General features: G+C 37.9%; 1 protein-coding gene across 1 annotated transcript in view; it reads right to left on the bottom strand.

The window, feature by feature from the left end:
- The window catches only part of TRHR (thyrotropin releasing hormone receptor), a 42,498-nt gene that overhangs the window by 18,073 nt on the left and 3,417 nt on the right, over positions 1 to 21,008 (bottom strand). Inside the window, exon 2 of the mRNA XM_034966488.3 lies at positions 20,129 to 21,005. Coding sequence (XP_034822379.1) covers positions 20,129 to 20,917 — 789 coding nt within the window. The 5' untranslated portion in view covers positions 20,918 to 21,005. The remainder of the gene's footprint in view (positions 1 to 20,128; positions 21,006 to 21,008) is intronic.

The following is a 21,008-nucleotide window of genomic DNA, read 5'->3' as shown; positions in this document are numbered from 1 at the left end:
AACACTTCTCTGAAGACATTGATCTTTCCCAGGGGAGATATTTCACAGCCTCTTTTCTCCCTTGTGCTTCTCTGGCTATATAGCCTGGTAAGGGTGACATTGTAAACAGAGACACAGATAAGTGATTCCTCAGCTGCTTACCCAGTAGGGGCTGGGAAATCAAAGGGGATATTTTAAAATGTAGAATGCAAATGATGGAGAAGGAGAGAGGTGATGGTGATCCTTAAATAGAAGTAAAATTCTCAGAGCTGCCAGATTTTTAAGAGGGCACTTAGTTGTCTTGCTTCTAAAAATCCTGGACAAAGTCCCTCATCGTAGAGCTGGGAGCACCTGGGAGGCATCGGACTCCTCCTCCACCTGTGTGTCTGCCAAGGGAGACAGCCTGTATTATGCTCAGGCCTGGAGTTACGGAGCTAATTTTCTAGCTGTCCTAAAAGAACTCACAGAGTCAGCCAAGGGATAGGCACATTTTCTTTCCTTCAGCAAACCATGAATTCAACCTTTTCCACTGATTTTAGCTTTCTGATCAACTAAACATGATACTCAAAATCAGAAACCTTGGTTTTAAGTTTCAGCTTTACAAACCATTGCTACTCAAAGATTTTTGAGCCTTAATGTCTGCATTTAATGTGTGAAAATATATGCATGAGGATTCATTACAAGGAGAACATAAAAACACATTGTAATATGTACTATACCTTTCTAATATAAGGGGCTGTTATATTCTTTATCTTGTCTTGAAATCTGCATCCTTGATAAGAGGTGCCAGCTTTATCACTCTGTGTTAACCTAGCAGACTGAATGGAGTTTCTTTGCACTTATCTGCTTCTTCATTACTTGATTAAAAACATAATTTGAGCCTACAAACCATGCTGGCCCTGGCTATAAGTTCCAACATTCAACACAGATTATTACTGCATCAGAGTCTCTTTTGGATGATATGGTCAGGGTTGGTTTGCAGTATTAGTATAGTGGTGAAGGGGACAGGCTATGGAGGCAGACCTCGCTGGAATCTAAATCTAGTTCTGCCACTTACTATCTGTATGACATTGGATAAGACATTTCAGCCTTGTAAACCTCAGTATATACGTCTGTGAAATACAAAGAGGTACGAAGAATAAATGAGGTAGTTTAGGTAATGCACCAGCATAGGGTATGGTTCTCAATAAAAGACAGCTAATTTTCCATAATTTAAGGGGATGAGATTTCCCATCACTGGGGAAGTTGTAGTATTTAACCAAATGATAGATGAAGCCTTTGATGATAAATAATAATAATATCCTATTGAACACTTTATATTTTAAACACAGAACCGGGGAGTTTATTGAATTATTTAACTTTTATAGTATTTCTGAGGCAGGTATTCCATTCTCTTTATTATATAACTGAAGAAAAACAGATTCTGAGACATTAATAATTCTGGAGAGTGGTAGATATTAATCCTTCAAGTTACTTTCCCTCATGTCTCCCTGTTTATTCATTTGTGCTAATAGTCACAACCTGAAAGGATCCTGTTCCTTCATTGGCTTACTTATGTATTGTCTCTCATTATTCCATAGAATGATGCCTCCTTGAGGGTTGCCACTCCTTTACCTGCAAGGGGCAACATGAGGCTCTGGCACTTAGTAGGTGCAATAAACATTCAGGAAATGAATGAATAAACAAATGAGAAAAATAGTTCATGAATGCTAGTCTAAGTCCTGCCTCTGTGGAGTTCCATGTTGCCATTTTACATTTCCATTCCTAATCACAAATGTCATTATTATATTGTGTCTGGTTTCTTTCCTGGTATATCAAAGGGCAGGATATGTATTGCATATTTTTATCTCTAACTTCTAAAACAAGTTTGGCATCAAAAATACTTGCATTTAAAAAGTAGAATCAATGTGTAAAGATTCCTTCTCAGAAAAGGACATGATTGATAAGAGCAGAATGCAATTACAGTGAAGAAAATTTTTTCGGGGAACAGTCTGTTATTCTGTAGAAATAAAGAATTATTGGCTATATTGTTATGAAGAACTTAGGAAAAATAAAGAGCTAAGGGAATGCTAACTCAATATGATTTATGCTAAGTTTATTTCCTATTACTGAATATTGATCGGCACTATGTTAATATATACCAACCTAAAATGGGATTTGCCTCCAAAAGATACAAAGCTCAGTTTGACAGGTATTCTTGCTCTGTCCTATCTGTTAGCTGTCACATTCAATCTTTTGTTGCTCCTCCTTCACTCATGAAGTTGTAGAAGGCTATTTCTCATGATGCCACTCTGCATCTTTAGATTATAAATTGGTATTTTTAGGGCTTGTTGAAATAAGCAGGCTCCAATATAACACAGAAAGCATTTTCTTTAGGAGATAAGGAGTTAAAATGAAGGCAGGGGATGCACTAGCTGCTAGTTAAGGCTGCCTGTGATAAGCTTGCTCTTTCCTGCATTTGGCAATTTTGTGGAATGCAAACATATTTATTTAATGTGTATTTATAATTTATCTTTTGAGCAATTATCATACACCAGTACATGTACTAAGTATATAATTATTTTCGCAAATAAATTCTTTAGGAATGGCTCAGGAGTCAGCAAGCTTTTACTGTAAAGGACTAGATAGTAAATATTTTAGGCTTTGCGGTCCATACAATCTCTGTCACAACTACTTAGCTCTGCCAGTGTAGTGAGAAAGCAGCCATGGTCAATAAATAAGGGAACAGGCATGGCTTTTTAAGTTCTACTAAAAATTTAATTAGGAAAACATATGGATTCAATACAACAACATACTCTGAAAATGGGCTGTTTAATATCTCTGACTGCCCTATTTAAATTAGACCCCTCTCATTTCAGCATTTCATTATTTCCCTTATTTGCTTGATTTTTCTCCACTGTCTGACAGGTCACAACTTGATATAATATGGGCATTTGTTTTTTATTCCATGTTTCCCCATTTCTCCTTAGAAAGATAGCTCCATGCAACAGGAATGTTTGTCATATTTGTTCATTGCTGTGTTCCCAAGGTCTAAAAGAGTACTCGGGATTCAGAGATGTGCAAGTATTCAACATATTTTTGTGGAATGAATGAATGAATTAATTTAATTGTCACACATGTAAGACAATGTTCCCTTTTTCTGGGGCAGATGTAGCCTCTATCTCTGCACCTCATTTCTGAGAGTTTGTACCATTGGCAAGTGTGGGAAAAAGCAAAGAATAGTGTTGCCATCAAAGACTTTGGATTAGATTCTAGGAATTAGTGTTTTTGCTCTTCCATTTTTTTGAATGGTTGACCATGAACTTAATATCACTAAATCTTATAGCACTCATCTTTTAAAATCACAGGATAAATTACACTTATGTCATAGATACAAATGAGATGATATGTGAAAATCCCTTAGCACCACCATGCCTGGCACATATAACAGCTCAGTAATATTACTTATTATAAAGGTTAATTAACACATGGACACATATGCAAATGGGACAGATTATTTTCTGGATTATATTGTTAGATAATCAGACATGTAGTCTGTTGCATTAAATATATTTATTCAAGAGATGGGGTATTTCTGTGTTGCTCAGGCTGCTCTTGAACTCCTGGGCTCAAGCGATCCTCCCACCTCAGCTTAAGCTAGAATATTTAAATAGTGATGCTTGAAGTGGGATGGGGAAGTTTTGTGAGGGTTGTAGAAATCACCTGGGGGGATTTTCAAAACTCTCTATGCTCTCTGAAGAGTCTGCAATGTTGCCTCATCTTTAGAATTTGTCTTGGGATGTACCTCTGCTACTGATGGGAAAATGTCCTGTTCTTCAGGGGTTTTGGGTGAAATAAATGTTGACAACAACAAATTTGCAATATATAAATTTACAAGGTATTATATTAAAATACAATACATTCAAATCTTCATAATGACTATAAACGGCAATAAATATAAAATATTGGCCAGGTAGTATACAAGGAAATCACTACTCGTTCCAAAGGCTTTTGTGCATAGCATTTCCCCTAGCAGTACTACATAACACTTTACCAAGATGTTTTACTTCTGAACGTAGACATTTCTATTTCTCTTTCGGAAAAATGGTTTTGTGAATTTTGTCCTTGCTAATCATCATTTTTCAAGTTGTCTTTATGATAAATTTTTGGTGCTTTTGAAAGAATATTTTATATTGCTCAGTGTTACTAAGCAACTTGACTCTCTAGCATTAATTTTTGGAATTGTGTTTGGTCACTTTAGCTGAAGAAGAAAGATGATCTTACTGAATATGTAGAATTCTGACTGGAATAATTTTCCACTGTAACTGTTTAAAGATAGCAGGCTACCTGGCAGTGGGCTTATATTTAGGAATCAGTTTGCAAAAATCTAGTCTACTTTCCCTAAAGTCTACCAAGATCTTTCTAATGAGAACTAAAAATTATTTGAGATGATAATTCATTTCATCACAGCCCAGAAGTTTCTGTTTTTTGACTAACAATGCATATAAGAACATGAATTTTCTTTCTTCTGGTGCCTCAGTGTTCATGTTTTTTAAAAAATCAAGATTGCTTTCTCTACTTGTGGTATATGCATTGGCATTGGTCTGTTTAAAACATGTTAATTATGGGAACAATGAGCCCAGTGTGATTTAATAACCTTTCCCGATTGATTATCCTGAGGAAGTGGATGCAGTTGAGGAGGAGTCAGCAACAGAAACTGTTATTCATTAGCTTAAAAGCCATGATCAGGCAGTTTTCCACCTGCCTCAATTTTGGGTCTGCATTGGATTTTGAGTGGCTGACACAGACTTCTTGAGTTGGGAGAGCTCCCCTAAGGAGCAACCAAACATTCTGCATGATGCTCAAGTGTGAAGAGTGGTAGATTGATAGAGAAAGGCTTTCTGCCTTTTGCCTTTAGTACTCTTGATGGTTTTGGTGAGGCACAAAAAAGCCACTATACTTGCACATGAACAACAAGAGTCAAGCACCCTTGATCGATCCTGTTTATTAAGAGCATTCGTACCTCACACTATCACATTCCTTTGAGGTCAAGGCAGTAGCAAAATAAAGTCAAGTACTGTGTGCAAAATGGAGTGCGTTGCTTTTGTCACAAGGCTAATTGAATTGCTTCTAAATGTGTTTCTAGAATTCTTTAAAGATAAAGTGGAAACAGCCAAGATATTTGAGGGAAAGAAAAAAAATGGACTGTGAACATAAGACATGTCATCAGGGAATGCTGATAAAGGAAAGACCTGGTTTAAGATGTGAGGACAGAGTTATTACTCATAAGTTTGCCTTGTTCACATGTTTTTGAGTAAGGGATGTATTGAGGCACTTGGCTTCTATCGATTTGGAATTAGGGCTTCAGACAGAATTTTTTGGCAAATGAAGAAATCCCTGCCCTGTGGATATGCATCCAATATGATTCAGTCTGGCCTCTAATTATAAGATCCTTGCCTCAGTGAAGGGGAATAGAGTGCTAAATATGAAATTGTACCTGTTTTGGGTGTGTCCCTGGCTGCAACAGCAAAGGAAACAACCTTGAGGACCATGCCAGCTAGCTACTGGCTAATAAAGTGGCTCTTCTAAATATGGTTTATTGGGAATGAGTCCCAGAACAGACTTACTGGAAAGTGTTTAGATGTCACGAAGAAATTCAGATCAGCTGTAATTTACTACCACACCAGTTCATTTATTTAAAAAAAAATGAATGGAACTTGTTATCAGTAGTCTACCCATCCCTACTTCTCACATTTCCCACAATGAACAGCCATGCCTTTTCTCCTTGCCATTACCCTCATTCTCAATCAATGACTTTCCATTCTACCTCACTGAAAAAATAGAGACCAACTTGCTAAACTCACAACTTTCTTCCTCATTACTTAAAATTAATCTGCAACCATGATCATCCTTATTTCTTTTCTTTGCATCTCATTCATTTCTTCTTTAATTCACTCATTTATCTATTTGTAAACATGTATTGGATACGTCCATGTACCAGATACTGTGCTAGATGCTGCAGACAGATCAGTGAATTAGGCACCATCCTTTCTGACAAGAAAAAGAAGGATGAGCCCTATCCTATTCCTTCTTGCCTCCTCAGGAACCATGCGCCATCAATATCAACTCTTGCTTGTGCATCTACAAATAATTCCTTCCACTCTACTAGCTCTTTCCCATCAAAATTTAAACAGACATAGATTTCTTCTATCTTAAGAAGTAAAGCAAAATAAAGCAGACAAAAATACTTTGCCTTGTTTCTCCATGTTATTACTGTTCTCTCTCATAATCAAGCTTGTTAAGACAGCAGTATATTCTTACCCTCTTTTTAATTTTTCCTCCATTCATCATTTACCAACATCATGCAATCTTATTTATTTCCCCAACACCTTATGGAAATTGCATTCAGAAACTGGGTGCTTCTCAGTCCTTATCTTTACATTTATCATTGACCACTACTGAAATAGTCTCCTTCTTTGATTTCTGTGATTCTTTCTCCTGGTTTTCCTCTTCCCTCTCTGAATATTCCTTCTCTGTTTATTTCAAAGGCCCTACATCTCATTCTCCCAGAATTCTAGCTATACCAGAGTTTCTTTTCTACTTTACAAAATTTCCTCTAGTGATCACATCTACTCTGGTGTCTTCAACAAACCATCTCTATACTAATTAATCCCAAAGCTATATCTCCAGTCTATGTGTTTCTTCTGAGCCTTAAATCTATGTTTCTATTTGTATCCTGGTATTTTATAGATGCTTCAAGTACAACATGGACAAAACTAAACCTGACATGCTTAAGCTACTGAAATATGTTTCTTCTCTACTGTTGTCAACACTTACGTAAGTTACACCATTCAATTAATAATAACAGTAGCTAACATTTATTATTTCCATGTTCCAGGCACTGTGAGAAGTACTGTGTATGAAATTTTGCACTCAATCCTAATAACTACCTTGTGAGATAGGTACTGTTATCATTCTTTTTATAGATATGCAAATGAGGCTCAAGGTTGTAAGTTAACTTGTTCACGTCACATAGTCTGCAGCCAAACCTGGCTCTCGCTCCAAGGGGTGAAATTGGAATTCAGGCTCTCAACAGTCACACCACTTTCTCTCTCCATGGTTCAAGTAAAGTCACTTTGACTCCTTTCTATTCCACTTTCTACACATCTTCTCACACCAACTCTATTGATTCTATTCCAAATGTATCATTTTCTTCCCTATCCTCAATGCTATTTACCTTATTCTGTTAGGCCCTTGCAGATTGATTCGTATCTTGCCCATATTGTTCCAGTCCTCTCCTAATGGCTTTGACTTTGGTCCAATTATTTGGCCACATTGGAGACAGAGTGGTCTTCCCCAAACTTAACTCTGATTATAACACTCTTTGCCTTGTAATCTCCCAATATCTTTCCATAGCCTTTAGAAGCTTGTCCAAATCTTTCATATATGTACTAAATAAAGGCCTTATTTCCTGATCTCTGCTTACCTCACTAGGCTCATCTTTTGTTGCCCAGACTTAAGGAACTACTTGCCATTTTCTGGACTGATTGTGTTATTTCTAGATTTCTGGTCTTCACCTGTGTAGGTCCTAGTACATAAACCATCTTCCTTCCCTTCACCTACAAAATGCCTGTGAATCCACAATGCTCAGCTTAAGAGTGCTCCTTTCCAGAAAGCCTTTCTGATGCCCGCCTCTCCCCAAGCCATGTAGATCAGGTGCCACTAATTTGTGTTTTTACTATGATAACATTTGTTTCTTTATGACTTTATCAGCTTACTATTCTGTCTTCTGTATTAGATTGTGAACGTTTTTGTGAGCATAAGCTTTGTTTTAATCATTTTTGCATCCTAATGGCTAATAAAGTCCCTGACATTTAGTATGTTTTAAATTAAATCATAGGTGAGGAGATGCAAATCTGTCTGAATCTATCTGATCCTTACTTTCACCATTTTCCTGTCTCATATAATATAACATGCTGGAAAGGATTGTAATAATAGAATTACTATTTTGGAATTCAAAAAAAAAACCATGCTTAATTCCAGGATAGCACCTCTACTGTGCACTGCAGTTGTTTTATGCCAATGTATTGATACGATTGCTTTTAACTTATTCAGAGAGATTTCCAATTGATTCCTAAAGAAATCCCTGGAGGTCCATCCTAGCCCCTTATAATCTCTAGTTAAATATTTCTCCTGTAAATATACTCTGAATCTGAGCCTATTCCTATTTTTCCTGGTAAAACAGAAAATCTACCAGTGAATTACTTTCTCCTGCCCTCCCCTACTGAATTTTATGTGTGCATAATCTTTCAAATGTTTGTCAAGTAAAATTAGTCACAAAGCCGAACTCCTATCAGAGGAAACATGGCAGGGTGTCAGTTCTGCACATTGCCAGGGGCTTGAGTCACTTGACTACACAAAAATGATCTTTAAAAATTCATGGGGTGCTCTGCATTCACCCTGCCTCTGTCCTCTCTCACTCTCACAATGGTGCCACCTCTGTCACTGAGCCACTTCCTTATTTTCTAAGCTAAGAGCTGCTGCCCACAGAAAATATGCTGAGTTTCCCCATTGTCATAAATGCTCATAAAACTCAAACAACAAAGGCCCAGAATGGAGAGGCATAGGATGCTTTACTTTCTTGCAGCTACTATATAATTATATTCAGAGCAATCTATCCAAGGATTATAGCCAAAAGTCACCAGTGTTGTTTATGAAAGGTTGCAGTGTTTTCTTTTTTAAAATGTTATCTATTTTTATTTCAACTGAATATGGCTGTCAAGTGTTTCACATTATGCATCCTAATCCATGTGCATATGTATGTGGCCTTGTTTAATTCTCAGAGCTAAATTAGCTTTAAATTTATTCAAGTTCTTCTCATGTACTTCCATGCAGCTCTCAAGTGTCGTGTTTGACTCCAGTGGCAAGACCATGACTTCTGTTTTAGATAAATCCACTTACTCTTTTAACTTATTCTTTTAACTGTGTCTTCCCTTGCTCCTTGGCTCATTTTTCTTTAATTTTACTCCCAACTGAGAGAATCCACTAAAACGTGTCTTTGGCCCTCTAGCCATGTCCAAGAGGAGAAAATAGGTCCTTTTATTTCTAGCTAAGTCTCCCATCCCATTTTAGCCTCCTATTTGTAAATATTCTAGACCTCAGTGTTTGTCAGTCTGTTCTTCATGCTTTAAATTCAACCCCCACCACACCTTTCCATTATTATATTGATTCACAAATCCACTTTACCTGATCCTGACCACTCACTTCCAATCCCATATTTCTAACTCCTCCATAAAACTCCTCCTCTTGATGTCTCTCTGTTTAATATCTCTCCCTTACAATTTCTTTCAATAATTCTACCATTTTCTGTTTCCTGAAAAACATCTTTGATTCTTCCATGTTCTTATCCTGTATATCCAGGCTTTACTAGTTTAGTAATTTATCGGTATGTCCCTAGGCACCATGGAGGCACCGTGGACACAACAATAAATAGGATCACGTTTCTGCCATTGTGGGATGCACAATCCGCTGAGAGAAAGGGGCATTTGAAAAAATTATTAACAGCAAAATGGTGAACCATACAGATGAATGCACAAAGTGATATAAAGGGAAGGGAGAAACACCAAACCCTGCCAGTGGTGGTCAGGAAAGCCTGCTCTGAGAGGTGACCTACCACAGGGAGGATAGAAAGAAACAGGTCAAATAAGGGGCTACCGAGTGCTCAAGACTGGAGGAGTCTGCATGCTGGCTTGCAGGCATGAAAGAGTGTAACAGTGACAGAAATTGCCTGTATGAGGGTGTGTTGGGGGACAGAGGGCAGATGAGTTTGGGAAAGTAAGCAGGGAGCAGATCATAAATGTCCTAGTATGCCAAGATAGTGACTTGGGATTTCAACATATAGAAAATGCGAAGATTGAAGGATTTCAGGCAGCACAGCGATGGTAGCAAGTTTGCATTTTAGATGATTCTAGCAGCAAGCACCCTGGAAGAAGAACTGGAGGAGGGCAATCAAGAGGCAGGGTGTGGGTTGGGGGATGCAATGGCTGATGGCTGTAATCCTAGCATTTTGGGAGGGCAAGGTAGGAGGATCCCTTGAGCCCAGGAGTTTGAGAGCAGCCTGGTCAACATAGTGAGACCTCGTCTTTATACAAAAATGAACAAAATTAGCCAGGCATGGTAGCACATGCCTGTAGTCCCAGCTATTCAGGAGACTGACATGGGAGGATTGCTTGAGCCCAGGAAGTTGAGGCTGCGGTGAGCCAAGATCAAGCCACTGCACCCCAGCCTGAGTGACAAAGCAATACTGTCTCAAAAAAAAAGAAAAAAGAAAAGAGGCAGGGGGATTGGAAGGAGGCTTCTTCACATATGGCAAGGCAGATCAGCCTTCTTGCCTACAGTGCACAGAGGACACAGTGGAACTGGAACTGCGGTCATAAAATAGAAGGGAGATACTGGATGTGGGAGGAATTTCAGAGGAAAGAATTCCATGTATAATGACATGAGGACAGTAGGGAATTTTGAAATAGGAATTTAAGGAATAAAAAGAGGAAACTGATTATGGTTCTGCAGATGTATAGACAGAAATCCCTGAGGGCCCATTTGGAATGGAAACTCCAAGGGTGAAGAAACCATTGTCTGTAGAATGTGATATTCTCTGGCATTGCTCAATAGCTTGAAGAGAAAACTGAGAAGGCAGGTGGTGGTGGTGGTCTTGGGCTTTGTTTTTCTGGCCTCATTGACTACTTCTGCAGATTGGAAGGTCTTCTTGTATTTTATGTTGGCCTAGTGGATGCCTACTCATTTTTCAAGCCTGAGAGTGACTTGTATCCCACTGGGGGCTTGCTCTTCAACCTTATGCACAATAAGTACCGCTTTCTTGTCTCTTCTGTACACTGCACAGCTTAACCTTATGTTTTAATGTAGATCTTTCATATTCTACTGAATGTTCCAGAGGAGAGTATTATTGGTTCTTTTTAGACAGTACCTGGCATAAAATTGGTGCTCAATACATGTTTATTGAATTGAAGAGATAACGGATGAACAAAGACAGAAAAGTGATGAAAGGGTCATATTTTAAAGGGTGTTGAAAGCCCTCAGAGAATCTTGGAGATATATATATATATATTTAAGAAGATGATGTGTGAAAACTGTTTAAGGAAAATTAGTCACATGGGGGCACTGAAATGAATTTGTTCTCATCTTTATACCTCTGTTCATTTTGTTTCCCTTCCCTGGGTGGTCATTTCTCTGCCTCTCTATGCCTTCTGTCCAAGGTAGCTCTTTTATTGTGGAGGGAATTTAAAGGTTCATGGGAAAGCCCACAGGTTCTTGTACAATGAGGTCAATTATCTGAGTTTGCCATGTTTCCAAATCAGCCTGTCCTATTTGGAGGGGGAAATCTTCCTAAAACATCTTCTCCACTAACACAATCACCATCGTACTGGCAAGTTTGCACTTTTGTTATTTTGGGAATTCAAAAAGGATTTAATAAAAGACAAGGAGATTTTAATTAAAATCAGAGAAGAATATGTCACATGTAAGGATAATTTTTCAGGAAGCAAAATAGAGTGTTGGACTTGACCGAGACCCTAAGTCCGTATGAATGAACTCTTTCACACTTTCACTTACTACATTTGTAAAATTACATGTTTTTATATATATATATATATACACACATGTATATTTGTATATATACATACACACAAACACAAAAGTGTGCTGATAAGTATTTAACAATCATCTCTCCACAAAAAAAGAGGGGGCCCTGGCTTGTCGTATTTGCTGATTTTGTAAAGTAAGTAATTCAACCATGACCAATTTTAAGCCACCAGTGTGATGGCACTGAATGCGGAGTTGGGGAGTGAGACTAATCATCTGCTCTTGCAAAGCCTGTTCTCCTTGGCGCTACACACCACTGAGTGTGTACACTTTGGGGAACCTACTGTATGCCAAATGCAGGGCTGAGAGTACCAGAATACAAGGCCCTACTCTTTGGGATGTTAGTGAGAGTGGGAAGACATGCTACCAATTATGAGGACCAAGAATTACTAAAGCACATGTGTATGCAAAGTACTGTGGAAACATAGGAAGAACACCTAACATATATGTAGTTAGGAATGCAGCTATATAAATCTACCTGGGAAATTCAGTGAAGGCTTGATGAGGTGGCTGGGCATCATTTGATTATGACTTGAAAGATAATTGGGAGTTTGCCAGATGAACGGTGTTCCAGCTTAGAGAACGCAGCATGTTCAGAAAACTACAAATAATTCAGAATTGCTGGAGCGTAATATGTAAGTTGGGAGAGCCACGTGAGAGGAAGCCGAAAATGTAGGAAAGGGACAAGCTCTTATTTGTGACGCTAAGGAGTTAAAACTCCAGTGCTCAGGGGACTGTAAAAATTATGCAGATAGTATCTCTGTGTTAGAGAGATCCCTTAGTGAGCAATGTGCAGAATGATTTGGAGGAGAGTGCCATGGGAGCCAGAGAGGCTGGTAAGGTGTGCAGTGAAATAGGGCAGTGAGAGGCGGTGAACCAGGGCAGCAGCGGTGCGAGTGGAGAAGTAGGTCAGCAGGAGAATAATGAGCTGGAATCACTAGGATGTGGCTATTGCTTAGCTATGGGGGGCGGGGGGATAACAGGAGAAAAAGGCACTTAGAAGGACCCCCAGGTTTCTGGTTTGGGAATCTAACATAGGAAAGAAAGAAAGAAGTAGAGGTTTATAAGGCAAAATAATGTGTTTTGTTTTAGACCTATTGGATTTGATGTAATTATGTGATGTCCAAAAAGCAATTGTATGTATGGGTCGGGAGATGTCTTTTCTGAAGCTACACACTGAAGACTCAGGTGAAAGTTGTAAGCATGGGCGTAGAAGAAAGTATGCAGAATGACAAGGGATAGGATGGGGAGGAGAGGCGGGAATTAGGTGTAGCAGGACCACAATCTGGCTCAGACTTCCTTCTCTAGACGCTTCCCTTCCATAGCTTGCTTCAACAATACCAGATTATTCCCTCCCTGAACGTGCCCAGTCTTCTCCCATCTACTTCCCCCTACTGTTGAACTTTCCTTCTTTTCTCTCTGACTTTATTGCTGCTTGTAGACATTCATCCCACCTTTATAAGTCCAGTTCAAATACCATGTACTCCAAAAACCTTCCCCCATTTTCTTTCTCCTGTCATTGATGCCACGTTCTCTCTCATAGAATGTAGTGGTATGCTCAGAATTATTTGTGTACATGGCGCATATTAAGCTCCTTGAAGACAAAGAGTTTGTCTTTATATATCCCAGTAGCCTCTATACCTAGGATAGTGCTAGGGGCTTTTTGGATGTGAATGAATGTTTAATTAAATTAGGGAACATATTGAATAAGAATGACCTACTGCAAAATTTTGCTTAACACTGACCCAGCTCGAGCATTATAACTTTTGCTTTTTCCCCCAACTCATTAAAAAAAAAAAACTAAAGGAGACTAAGTACATACTTACCAATCAGACTTCATCTGTCTGGAACTTGGAGTATCTGTGTGCATGTTGAAGAATTAATGAGCGACTATGTAAAGAAGTATAAAGTAGTTTGTCATCTTCAAGTTTAGCTGATTTTATGATGTTTCTTGTGTGATCAGATTGAATTCTATAGGAGCATAGGTCTTTCTTTTTTGTAGGCATATCGAATAATTTATTTTTTTCTGCTAGTGAAATTATGGCTCAATTATTCATAAATACACATTGTTTATTCCTAATTTTATATTTGCAGCTTTTATGCAAATATAAAATTAGGAGTAAACAATGTGTACTTATCTAAAAGCACACAAAACACACACCTTTAGGAGATTATTAGTCAACTTATAGGATATGTACAAAATCTTTTCTTATACAGGATATGAATCAGAAAATAGAAAACTATTCTTTAATAAAAATAAAATGGCACACTTAGCTGTGAACTGTCACAAAAATTACACATTTTTCTCCTGAACTTAGAGATATTTACACTATTAAGTATATAGTTGAACCCAGACATTGGAATAAATAACACAATTAAAAGTGAAAGATGAGCTGGGCGCAGCAGTGTGCACCTGTAGTCCCAGCTACTTGGGAGACTGAAGCAGGATGATTTCTTGAACTCAGGAGGTAGAGGTTGCAGTAAGCTATGATTGCACCACTGCACACCAGCCTGCATGACAGAGCAAGGCCTCTATCTCTAAAAAAAATTTGAAAAATGAAAAAATAAAAAAAAAGAAAATGAAAGATGAGCCTGTAGCCTCAGTACTCTCGGGAAACCTCTAATTTAGGCCTAATGCTGAAGAGTTTAATATCATTAATTTGCCTTGTCAGCTTAACCATTGATTAAGCTACCTGGGGAGAAGAATGAGTCTGTTGAGTAAACGTTCTCTTAGATGTAGGTGGAGCTGGCAGCTGCTTACGTTTACAATTTATGAGATTTTATGGTCCCAAATGCCAGCCCTACTGCCTGACATTCCAACATTGTGCCTCCTTTCCTATGTGTCTTACAGGTTTTACGTAGCCTCTCATGAATTCTTCAAAATGCAAACTAATACCCCAAGTTCGAGACAGGTGAAGGCTGGTTGGTAACTATCTTCTTAGTCTTTTTTTTTTTTTTAATGAGTTGTAGGGAAAGCAAAAGTTCCAAAGCTACAGCTGGGTCAACATTAAGTAAAATTTTGCAGTAGGTCATTATTGTTCAGTATCTTCCCCCAATTTAATTAAACATTCATTCATACCCCAAAACATGTATTCTTTAAAAAGTAAATAGGCCGGGCATGGTGGCTCATGCCTGTAATCCCAGCACTTTGGGAGGCCAAGGCGGGCGGATCATGAGGTCAGGAGATCGAGACTATCCTGGCCAACGTGGTGAAACCCCGTCTCTCCTAAAAATACAAAAATTAGCTGGCCATGGTGGTGCGTGCCTGTAATCCCAGCTACTCGGGAGGCTGAGGCGGGAGAATTGCTTGAACTCGGGAGTTGGAGGTTGCAGTGAGCTGAGATCGCGCCACTGCACTCCAGCCTGGTGACAGGGTGAGACTCTGTCTCAAAAAAATAAATAAATAAATAAAGTAGCACTAGAGGTAGGAGTTGGAGTGAGGCAGGGGAGAAGACGGAAGACACATGGAAGCCAGTTCTTTATCTGAGTGTCTTCATTTTCCATGAGCATTGTATGACTGAGGAGAGCTTAAGAGAGGGTCAGGAGGGTGCCCAGTGAGGTGGGGATCACTGAGACACATGGGAGAGAGGGAAGAGTAGGTGGCTGGACAGGTGGGAGGAAAGCAGATCTGAATTTTTTCTGATATATCTCATATGACTTCAGCAACAGCACTATGAGGTCATTATTTTTCCTATTTTATTGATGAGAAAACTGAGGCTGAGAGAAACAAACTTAATCCTGATCATTTTCTTTTGCTTTGCCTTGTGCTTTCTCTTTGAGAATATTATTTCCAAAATTTTATGTGGAAAACCAGGAAGCCAAAACTACACATACATTTGACTATAATTGTGTTAAAAAAAAAAAAAAGATCCAGTGAAAACACAAGAAAAGCAATATAACAAAATGATGATGATTTTGGTCTTTGAGAGGTGGGGTCAGGAGGTAAGAGATGGCTTTTGCCTATTCCTAGTTTTCTGTATTTTCCATAATACACGATTGCTTTTATAGCATCATTGTCATTATCACCAATAACAGCAAAAGGCGTGCATTACTTTAAAAAGGAACGTTGTGCCAGGCGCGGTGGCTCAAGCCTGTAATCCCAGCACTTTGGAAGGCCGAGACTGGCGTGTCACCTGAGGTCAGGAGTTCAAGACCAGTCTGGCCAACATGGTGAAACCCTGTCTCTACTAAAAATAGAAAAAAATTAGCCAGGTGTGTTGGTGCACACCTGTAATCCCAGCTACTCAGGGGGCTGAGGCAGAAGAATCTCTAGAATCCTGGGGGCGGAGGTTGCAGTGAGCTGAGATACTGCCACCGCATTCCAGCCTGGGCTACAGAGGGAGACTCTATCTCAAAAATAAATAAATTAATTAATTAAATAAAAATAAATAAATAATAAATAAAAAGGAAAGTTGTTTCTGTTTCTTGGGCTACCAATATTCCTTCTAGATGTTTAATAGTTTCATGGAAACAAAGACTGATATTTTTAAGGCTTGATGAGTCAAGTGAATTCCATAGTAAAATTTCTGCCATTACTCTTAGAGCTTCTATTAAGACTATGTTACATTGTTTCTCTACTAGTTATTGTGTAAGAATTAAGAAAAAAATTATTGAAGCAACTCCATTGATAATGAAACTGGTAGCCTGTTTTATAAATCTATAAAATATTCTGCATATTTCTGCATCCTGTAGAAAGTACATATTTGAATTGAATGCATTTATTGATATTACATTTTACTAAGATGTTCAGGTGTTTCTGTTCTTTCAAAATACCAAAAATCCAATCAATTACATAGAAATACACAGTCAATGATAGAGATATTGTATCTACATAATGTTGAACCCCTGAATTGACTGAACTGAGGGACTCTTGAGGCATTGTGTAGATAGAGCTGAAATGAGACAAATGTGATAATTTAAACAATGTCTCCTTTATATTAAAATAACAGACTATAAAAGCAATATATTTAGTCAGATAATCCTTTTGGTTTACACAAGTCCAAGCCATAAGTTTGGGTAATTTATCTTACTGAATTTACCCAACATTTAGATGTTTTCCTAAAATATAATTGAATCTCTGAATAAAAGAAAACAAAGATTTTGGCCTGGATTTTCTGCATAGAGAATGAAAGTTAAAAACAAATAAGCAAGGAAGAAACTCACATTTGTCCCTTACATGTAAATGCTCTTTTACTTCCTTTTAAAATGTTTCTCTTTTAGGCTATGCACATTTGAATTTAAGAGCTTGATTAGAAAGACCTGACCCAGATGAGTATTTATTAAACTGTAAATTAAACTTTCCTAAAAGAAAAAAATGCAGAGAAAATCTTAAAATTAAAGTCCTTTGGCTATAGAAGGTGGAGGTTTGAACCTTTCAAAGGTTTAAGAAAATAACTATTTTGGAAGAAGAAAAAAGCAGGTCACTAATTTTGTACAAAACTGGCTCCCCTTCACTATGCTCATTCCCACTGATCGGGGCACCACATTCTTCCAGACTCAGAATCCTGGGGCCATATTGAATTGTGCTTTCTTCATCCTTTATGTCTAATATGTTCACATCACACCCTTTCTTTCTTTGAAACATCTTTCTGGTATACTCTTTACTTTAAATTCTCCTGATAGAGGATCTTACTGCCTCATGCCTGTATCACTACTAACAACTTCCAAAGTGGTCTTTCTTCCACCAATCTCTCTCTCTTCAAATCTGCCTCCCCCACAGCTGTCAGATTTCTCATCCCTGAACACCATTTCATCACTGCTGCTCCCTGCTCATCACTCACATTCTTTGTTGCCTCTGCATTAAGTGCAAATTCCTTTCTTTGCCTGATTGTCTGGATCCTCCACAGCCTTCTCTGTCTCTCTGTCTCTTTCTCTTCTTTCACTTTCACACATCAATCCAGTCTTACTTTTTTACCACTCCCACAAATACATCATTCATATCAGACAACTAAGTCGCTCCATCACGTAAGTCCCACTCTATGTGCCCCTTCTTGGACCCTCTCCAAACCCATGCCATTCTCATCCCAACCACTACGTCTTGTCTTTTATGCATGGAATACCGTCCTTCTTGACTTTTACTTTTCAAATTATCTTCATCCTTCCAGAGCCATCTCAAATACCACCTCTTCCATAAAGACTTCTCTGATCCCTGTAGCCCGGTAATTTTCCTTTTCTCTGAACTCACATCCCATCTATAATCAGGGTTGAATTACAAGACACACTACTTAAATATACTCCTATTGGCTTATGTGTCACTCCATGTTTCTCAATTAGGGTGTTATTGGTATTTGCAACAAGGGAACTTCATTCCTTATTCTTGGAGGCTAACTGACAGTGGTGTTAATGTGACAACCCCAAATGCTCAGAATGTATTTCCAAATGCTCTAATTATTTAAAAAAACTCCTTAAAGAAGTTACCATGTCATATACACCTTTGTTCAACAAGTAATCTTTGTTAAAGCAGTGAATGTGTATTTTTAAGGAAAAACCTGTAGTTCCCTCACAGTTGCCAATATATTTTTAAAAATTAAGGAGAAGCCTAGTTAATACTCAGTTGTTAATCACCACTCCAATTTAGGCATCTTTCATGAGGTATTTCATGGATCCTCATACTGATCTTGGATATTGCTATTTATCTCATTTAACAGATGACAAAACTAAGGCTCACAGAGTTCTGCTTATCCAAGTTTATAGAGTTTGAATGGAATCCTGGCATTTAAGCCCAAGGTTGTTTGGAGCCAAGTCTTTGGCTTTTTCTTCTATCATACAGCCTCTGTAAGGACAGCTTATCGGTAACAGCTTTGAAATAAGACTGTGAACATGTAACATAATTAGCAAATTAAAGCATATTAATGCTGATAGGTACTAATGACTGTAATGGAAAGAAAGGACGTTAGACAAGACAAACAAGTTTTAAAAATGTATAACAGGAATGCAAATTGGAGTCTAATAAATGAATTTACTCCCTGACCTTCCTTGCTGCAGACATTAACCCATGTTTGGTGTCTAATTGAGATGTACATATTCTTTACTTTCTTATTATATTTGTCAATGTTTGTCTTGGAAGATAGTCAATAGAGCTCTCTAAATTTCCATTAATCAAGTTTTGGGTAATAAATGGCCGAATAAGCCTTATATTAGGTATCACTGCTAGATCCAAGGCAAAAGAAATCTAAGAGCTGACAATAGTTGTTTAGGTCTTTCTTCTGTCATCTAGTTATCTTTAATAATAAGTATTATACAAACCAAGTATTACAGCACCATTTAAAATGCAGTATATGTTTCCTTTAAGTTATGGCTCATTATTCATTTCATGCATATCTAAAACACTTAAATTTTTTAGCAGTTTATTTCGCTGTGTCCAGTTACAATGCATATATCAGCTGGAGTTTATGAAGTAACAGTGTGAATGATTATATGTATACTTTTTTACAAAGTACACTCAGTTTCTAGCTATGTACACAGAAAGAACTATATTCCTTTCAAGAAATATGAGAAAATTCAACCCATTTAAAAGTATCAACATGTTGATTTCAAGTTTAGCTTTCTTTTTCAGCTATGAGAATAAATATTTATCACCTGTTCATTATGTTTAACAAAGAAGGAAAAGAAACTTCAAGCTAAGTTTGTAAGTAACCTAGAACAATTGTATAAATATAGATAAATGTGTAAATGATATAAAAGTATTTTATTCCTATATCATTTCATAAACACTGCAACAAAGTTTTGCACTTGGTTCACTAGTAAAACCACTATTCAACTACTTATATGCACATTCAGGTGATCTAAAAGTATAAAAGAATTTTTAGGTATGCTTAGCAGGAAAAAACCGATTTTAAAAAAAATTTCAATCATTTTTTATGAAAAATTGAGCTTGATGTTGTCTTTTTTATTGGAACATTTCCTGAGCAAAGTGCATTTTCAGCTTCTGCATGCTGGGACACTGTGTAGGGAGCTGGAGGAGAGGGTGATAGAATCTTTCCCCACTAAGACTACCAAAAATAAGTCCAGGAACCTTTCTCAGGTATATGTCTCCATTATGAGTAACTATAGAATGGCAAAGAAAGTTTCATTTTTTTAAAAAACTAACTTGTTTTCAAACTGTCTTGTCAAATATTTGTTGTGCAATAGAATTTTTAAAGATAATTCTTTATCATGCAATAGAATTCTTTCCTACAGAAGCCAGAAATTCTCCAAATATTCTGATAACATTTCCAGAGAGGCACAAACATATTAAAGGTGAATTTCTAGAGTTTCTGTTTATATTTCTTTGTATCTTAATAGCACCTGAACTGATACCTGCTGATGTGCTATCAAATTTTCCCTATCTATTTTTAGATCTTCAGTTGCTTTAGAGATGGATTTAATATGTTAGGCAGAAGCTTACGCTGTGAAACATTTGCATGATTGTATTTTGGTTTCGCCATCAGCTAAACAGGGAAAAGTTGTTCCCATCTCCAAGGAACTCTATCCCACATTTCCTCTATTGACTTGGAGTTTCAGTTTTGCTTACCTGCTTCCTTGAAGATACTGTGCTGTTGAAACATCTATTAGAAGTATTTACATTCAAATTTGTGTTCTGATGGGTTGAGTCATTTTTCCATGTCTTAGAGTTTTCTTTAGGATCTGAAGGAATGGGATTTAAGAAAAGGATTCTAGCTATGAATCCATAGAGGACGGTAGCCAGGATCATTGGCACAACATAAAAGACACCAAAGTCCATTAGGTAAATAGGTGAGTAGTAATTCCTGGAGATCTTGTAGCCACAGGATATCACAATAGCATCTTTGTAGGTGCTAATATTGAGATCCAGCAAGAAGAACCAGAGCATACAGTAAAGAGATGTGAAAGCCCAGACAAAGATGATAATCTTTTTGGCTCTGGAAAATGTGCAGAGAAACTGGGCTTTGATGGGGTGACAGATTGCTATGTACCTCTCAATGGTAAAGGCTGTTATTGAACAAGAGGATGCATTAATTCCCAAATACTGGAGGTAAGTAATGCAGAGGCATCCAACATAGCCATAGACCCAGGAACCGTAGATACTGTCTGTTATGTTGGGGAGGCCTGCGGCCACCAAGACCATGAGATCAGCTACTGCCAGGCTCACCAGGTAGCAGTTTGTGGGGGTCCTCATGTGCTTGGTTCTCATGACAACCAGGACTACCATGATGTTGCCTACAATGCCCAGGCCACAAATAATGAGCACAAGTAAGATGGTGACCACCTGGTATTCTAAGGCCACCACTGCTCGTGGCTGAAGCTGTGTTTGGTTCAGTTCACTGACTGTCTCGTTTTCCATCTTTAGAGGCTTAAAGTTTCTCGGAAACACTGACTTCTCAAAACATCTTCTTTCCAGCGCCCACCTTTATTGCAGCAGTTCCATCCCCCTG

The sequence above is a fragment of the Pan paniscus genome, chromosome 7 (assembly GCF_029289425.2).
Source record: "Pan paniscus chromosome 7, NHGRI_mPanPan1-v2.0_pri, whole genome shotgun sequence".
Classification (NCBI taxonomy): Eukaryota; Metazoa; Chordata; class Mammalia; order Primates; family Hominidae; genus Pan; species Pan paniscus.
The sequence above is the reverse complement of the archived record's forward strand: the minus strand, read 5'-3'. Positions and strand labels throughout refer to the sequence as shown.